The sequence below is a fragment of the Telmatherina bonti genome (genome assembly GCF_933228915.1).
Source record: "Telmatherina bonti genome assembly, chromosome: 4".
NCBI lineage: Eukaryota > Metazoa > Chordata > Actinopteri > Atheriniformes > Telmatherinidae > Telmatherina > Telmatherina bonti.
This window is the reverse complement of record NC_136622.1, coordinates 21,300,813-21,306,766: the sequence shown is the minus strand read 5'-3', so window position 1 is coordinate 21,306,766 and position 5,954 is coordinate 21,300,813. Positions and strand designations below refer to the sequence as shown.

The following is a 5,954-nucleotide window of genomic DNA, read 5'->3' as shown; positions in this document are numbered from 1 at the left end:
CAACCAGTGTGATGTTTTTCTTACTGTTTTTTTTTTTTTTAGATATTTATGGAGAAACTCTGAGTCACTGACACAAGAAGCTCCGGTAGGTAACAAATGGGGACATGAAGTCTCTGTGATTCATTGTCAGAACATGTTTGTGTTTCAGACTTCCTCTACAACACTGTCTATTGACAAAGATAGTTTTTTTTTTTTTTTTAGGAAATGAATGCTGTAGTCTACACAACCGTAAACTTCAGCGCTCACCAGGAACCTGAAGAGATGTATGCAAACCTGAGGGTGCAAAAAAAGCAAGCAGGCATCCCGGATATGGCTCGCAGTGAACTGGTGGAGTACTCCACGCTTGCAATCCAGCCCTGATTTTAGTTTTCAGGATTAAATATGTGGTCTACTTTTCTTGATTCTTTTCCTACTTATATTTTTTGGGGGTATTTTTAAAATGTCACTTTACATTGCAAAGCATGTACACAGCTGTTAATCCGTCACATTAACTTTTATTTTTTTGCAATTTATCTTTTCATGTTTTTGCTTTTTCTATTTTTATTTTATTTTATACTAACTGTTTTATGAAGTACTTAGGAATCTTTTTGTACATGAAATGTACTTTACAAATAAACATACTCTGAATTACTAGACAAAAATTGTGCATTATAAAGATAGTTGGTTGCTCTGTAGTTGATTGGTGCTTTATACCCCTATAAAAATGTAATTTAATAGCTATTAATGTTTTTATTCTTGACAATATTTGTGATCTGCAGAATTACATAATGTGTCTTTCATGTACTTTCTGCATTCAAAGTTAAATATTGACATTAAAGAAAACGCAGGTGAATTTTTTGGTTGGTTTTTCTTTTTGGCTTTGAAACTTTTCAGTTGAGATCATAGTTGAGATCATAGCCGACTTGTCAGTTCATGTCATCAGGTTATCTTATTTTGTATCATTCTTTGGTCTTATCTGTGTCTTTCCAACATCTGTGGCAACTTCCCTCTACTATTCTGAGCCGTTCAATATCTGTCTCCTTGGCTGTCGTATTCAGAACAAAAGGCTGGTGGTCTTTTTTATAACCATCGAAGGTCAACTTTCTCTGAAAAGCAAATGAAAAAACAGACGAGACTGATTCTTATATCTGTGACATTTGGACAGAATAGCATAGAAGAGTCCTTTTTTGTCATGCTGTATGATTCGGATTGGTGGTCAAATTGACAAAGGCGTGAAATCCTGCAGCAGTTAGGTATTTAATACCAAAGAAAGCTAAATGTGTTCTTAATTTTTTACAGTCTCCCAAATGCTTTTGCACATTATACATCTAAATAATCTTGCAGATTTAGCCAGAGCAGCACTTTTAATACTCCCAGATAAGGACTTCTCCCAAGATCCAGAGTTGGGAAGAAACTTCAGCCAAAGACTGTTTTGCAACTTTAAGGGGTCTGTTGAGAGACGCAAGACAAGAGGATTTCTGTCATCAAATTTTTGTTATGTTCCTTTTCTAGTTCAGTTGATGGCAGCAGCAACCTAACTGACCTGACAGGATCAAGCAGATGCTGACACAGTGAAGGTTTTTCTCTGGATGCTAGAAGAACCAAGTTGAAGACTATGACTAAGCTGAATATATGTTTATTGGTGTTTTACAGGTTTACAGCTGAAGCAACCAGTCAAGTCATACTTTCATTATTTTTATTAGAGTTTTGACGTCAGAGCACTCAACATCTGTTTTCTCTGGGATCAGAAAAAGGGATTTTTTTTTTGCCAAATGCTATGGCATGACTAACATCTCTGTCCTGGTTGATTGAGGCTGCAACCCAGGTATTTATTGTTAATGTCACTGCTTGAGCCAACAATCGGGGAGGTGCCATGTCAGTGATGGGCTGCCTGCCTCCAGGGCAGGTCACAGTCCATTAGTTTTAACACTGTGAAGAGGAGCAAAAGAAGCTGAATTACTTTCAAACCAAGAGGTTTGGAGGAATTTATGTTTACTACAAATTCTAACAGTTTTGTTCTGAGTCACTGGGTCTTTGGACACCTCTCCTTTTGTAAGAAGTGGTGGAGGACAGAGGAATCGAGGCAGTCTGTCCAGTGTGGAGTCTGCTGTCAACATCAGCAAATAACACTTTGCTGCCCTTTATACCCTTTTCCACTGTTGCTAAGAGAAAGCACACAGCGGCAAATCCCAGGATGCCATCAGTGGGCATGGGAACCATGAAGGGTTCCTCTGTTTAATATGTTCCAAACACCTGGTTGGATAGAGAGAAACCACCCGGCCAGTCACAGTTCAGCAGAGCAGAGGGACATGCCTATTTGAAGTCTAAATAGTCTTTTCATTTTGTCCAAAGGTGACAGTTACCTCAACAGTGTTGCTGACCAAGTATACAGTCATGTTGCCAGTACTAGAAGACAAGAGTCGGTCACTCCATTTAAAGGTTAAGGGCCATTGTGGGCTGAATTCTTTGTGGTTTATGCACATTATAAATATTTATAGAATATGAATTTGATGGCAATGTTATACAGCTTGTACCCTCTCTAGGTACAACTTATATCTAGTGTTGTATTTGAAGTAAAGCTGATGATATTGCAGAATTGTTCATTTCAGTTTATATAGTAATTTAGCCAGATAATTATTATAGGTTCACATACTATGATGCAACATGTGAAACTGGAGCTGCTGCTGTTCTAAATAATACAGAATGCACTGTATGAAGTCTGATCAATTGTGCCCTTGTCAGCATGTTTTCCTAATCTAAACAATTTAGCATAGTTAAATGTAGTTGAGTGGAATAAAGAATAAAAATGTCTACATTTATTACATTAAGGAATGAGAAAACGTGTTCTCATCCAACTAAGACAGACAAAGATGGCCTTTAGATTTACCAGCAGGAACATAAGATGAAGATTTTACTTCACAAGGTTGAGCCGGTCACAGTGTAAAAAAAAACAACAAAAAACAAAAAATCAAGGAGCCGACTGTTTTTCAAATATCCCTGTGAGACCTACAAAAGGAGATGCCTGATGAAAGGCACAACTCGTGACACAATTAATGATTTATTACAGTGGTGACTCATTCACAAATGAATGAATGAAATAAATAAATAGGTTTCCTTGAAATGATTGGTGATGTAAAATATTATTTTTTACTTTTTAATCCTCTATGTTGTTTCAAAGTTGTAATTTAAAAGCTTGTCATAAGTTGTGTATAAGAAAAAGAAGCTTTTTAAAAGAAAAAAGAAAAAAGAATTTGGCTAAAAGGTTTAATAAGTGACGCTAGTCCACCTATCTATAAGCTGCACCAGTGTTTGAGTATTTTCCCCACACACATGTCTCATGTTTCACAACACCAACACTGTGATTAGAGCTGCAGTTTCTTCTAGTGAGCTGCATTATATCAATAATAATTCAGTTCTGTAGATCTTGGCCTTCTTACTTTTAGAACTCAAAGATATTGCTAATATGTTCAAGATAGATCAATATCGCTGTCATTTTCAAGAAATTTAAATTTCCATAAGACCACTGTTTCAAACATGATGTAACTTTGATGTGATATTAATGTGAAGTTGTTCAGATTTGTTGAGTTTCTGATTGAATTATGTGAGATCATTTCTGGATTTCAAAAACATCCTGCTGGAGTTTGCATGTGAATATGATCTGCACTACTTTGACATGTAGCATGTTGATCATGGTCTTCATCATAATCCCTTTTTATATGAATCCCCTAACACTCTCCATGCTTGATCAAACAACACGTACTGAACATGAAACATATAACATGGTATTGTCATTATATTTTTATTCACAATAATATATGTACATCTCTCTTAATAAATAAAGATAAAGTGAGCATGAAAGAAACAGCAGATGTTCTAATGGTGCACATGCTCCTCAGCAGGAAACTCATAAATCACCTCAGATATACTCCAGCTCTTCGTAAACAAATTAAATTGTCTCAGCTTCTCTTTACATATTGCTGAAGTGTGCACCAGAACAATCTCAACTATGTATTTTAGTGCATAGAGTACACAGATGAAGAATACATTCACTGAAGATGATTGTGATCCACGGCCCATTCAACTCTTCGCTCTCCTATTTTCTGCTGAGCTCATCTTCCTTTCAGTCCATGGACATCTGTTAATAGTCCATGTTTTTGAAGTCTTCAGTACATCTATACTTGCTCTCAGCATATCTGGTGCACACCAAGTGAGGGAGGCACGGGCAAGTGTGATGTAGCCTTTTCCCCGCAAACGGCACCTGAAATTCAGAAGAAGAAAAGGGTGAAAAGTGGTGGTGGGTTAGGGTTAATGTGAAATTCTAATCCTTTGTGAAATATCAAGTAAAGCTGTGGGTCTGAAAAAGCATCTCTTTACTGAACTGCTAAGATGTGTGTGGTGCTAGCAGAAGTAAGTGTTGATTTGTCCATAGAATCAGAGTGATTTATGACTCTAAGCGCCTCATTCGCTGTGAAGTAGATCAATAGTTTCTGCAGTTATCAGCAGCTTTTTCTAAAGCTTCAGCCAACCTGCCAGTTCTTGATACCATCTGAATGTCTGAAGGCAGTGACAAGAAAGGGGGGGGAAAGGAGTTTGACTGTGTCTGTTTCTGTGCTTTAGTGTGATTGTGTATACATGGCTGAGACTATGATGCCGAAAGATCACTGAAATGATGTTTCAGCTCACCTTGTGGCTGAAGGGGTGGCATTCATCTCCTTCCACACCTCTTGGGATGCACATCCTCAAACCCCTGAGCCACAGACTGACGGCACAGCAAAGACCAAAACCACACTGCATATCTCTCTCACAGGCCTAAAAGACAGACAGACACATGATGGCAGAAGTGCATAAAAAAAGAAAAATAATGTTCCTTTTATAACTGTTAAGAGCTAGTTAGACTCATAAATTTCACATTTACTTACTTGTGGAAGAGTATTCTTACAATCATCGAATGTCAGCCATTTTATCAATATCCTGTCATCTCCTTAATCCGTTTACAAATGAATACCAATTAACAGACTTAGATAATTTCCTCTGGATTTTCCAGGAGACTGAAGTGGAGAAGGAAGTGGGCTGTCATGAGTCATGTGTAATTAAATTCATCCTAAGTGTCTTGCTGAGCAGTTTGTTTGATGCAACTACATAAATATAGACCACTGTAATCTAACATGATAGATAGATAGATAGATAGATAGATAGATAGATAGATAGATAGATAGATAGATAGATAGATAGATAGATAGATAGATAGATAGATAGATAGATAGATAGATAGATAGATAGATAGATAGATAGATAGAGTTATTAAACTTATCTTTACTTCATGATGAAGTACACAAATGATAATAAATAAAGACAATATGTAAATATACTTTAATACTGAATAAGAAAGCAAACTATAATGCAAAGAGCAATGCATTGCTCCTACGATCAGAGCAGTGATTAGCATAATTTTTAATCTACAAAAATAAAAAGATTATTCAGATTAAATAGTATATTTTATTTTTTGGTAAAGCATTGACTGTCAATAGTTGAGAAAAAAAAGAAGATGAAAACTGCAAGCATCAGAGCCATAAATATCTTGCTTACCCCTGTGATGACAGCTCCTCTGGACCAGCTCAGAGACAACAGGAGGAAGGACAGTAACACTGCGCTGAGGTCCATGACAGCAACAGGACAACTGGACTCTTTCAACACTCTCAGCTGTTAACAGACTTTGCGGCACTGGGTCCTAGACTCTTCAACAGTCATGAAGGTTTGAAGAACTCCTCAGTAAGAGAGAGTCTCTCTCTCTCTCTCCTTCTCTTTATCTACCTGCGACCCCCACCCACCTCTCCCTCCTCCCTCTTCATTTCTGAAATCTCCCCACGCCCTCTCTACCCGTCAGCTCAAAAGCTTCGCCATCTTACTCGTCCAGATGATGGAAGCTCTCTGTAGCCCTTCACATGTATATTCTGCATGAGGTTTGATTTTATGTT

The 5,954-nt window shown here is 37.3% G+C and overlaps 1 protein-coding gene across 1 annotated transcript; it reads right to left on the bottom strand.

The window, feature by feature from the left end:
* Nucleotides 1–4,117: 4,117 nt before the first annotated feature.
* Nucleotides 4,118–5,643, bottom strand: prok1 (prokineticin 1; the record flags this gene model as incomplete). The annotated part of the gene is made up of 3 exons (XM_079238852.1): nucleotides 5,566–5,643; nucleotides 4,663–4,788; nucleotides 4,118–4,237 (listed from the first exon to the last, which is right to left on the bottom strand). The coding sequence occupies exons 1-3, from the start codon at nucleotides 5,638–5,640 to the stop codon at nucleotides 4,118–4,120; spliced, it is 321 nt and encodes a 106-aa protein (XP_079094978.1). The 5' UTR covers nucleotides 5,641–5,643.
* Between the last annotated feature and the right edge of the window lie 311 nt (nucleotides 5,644–5,954).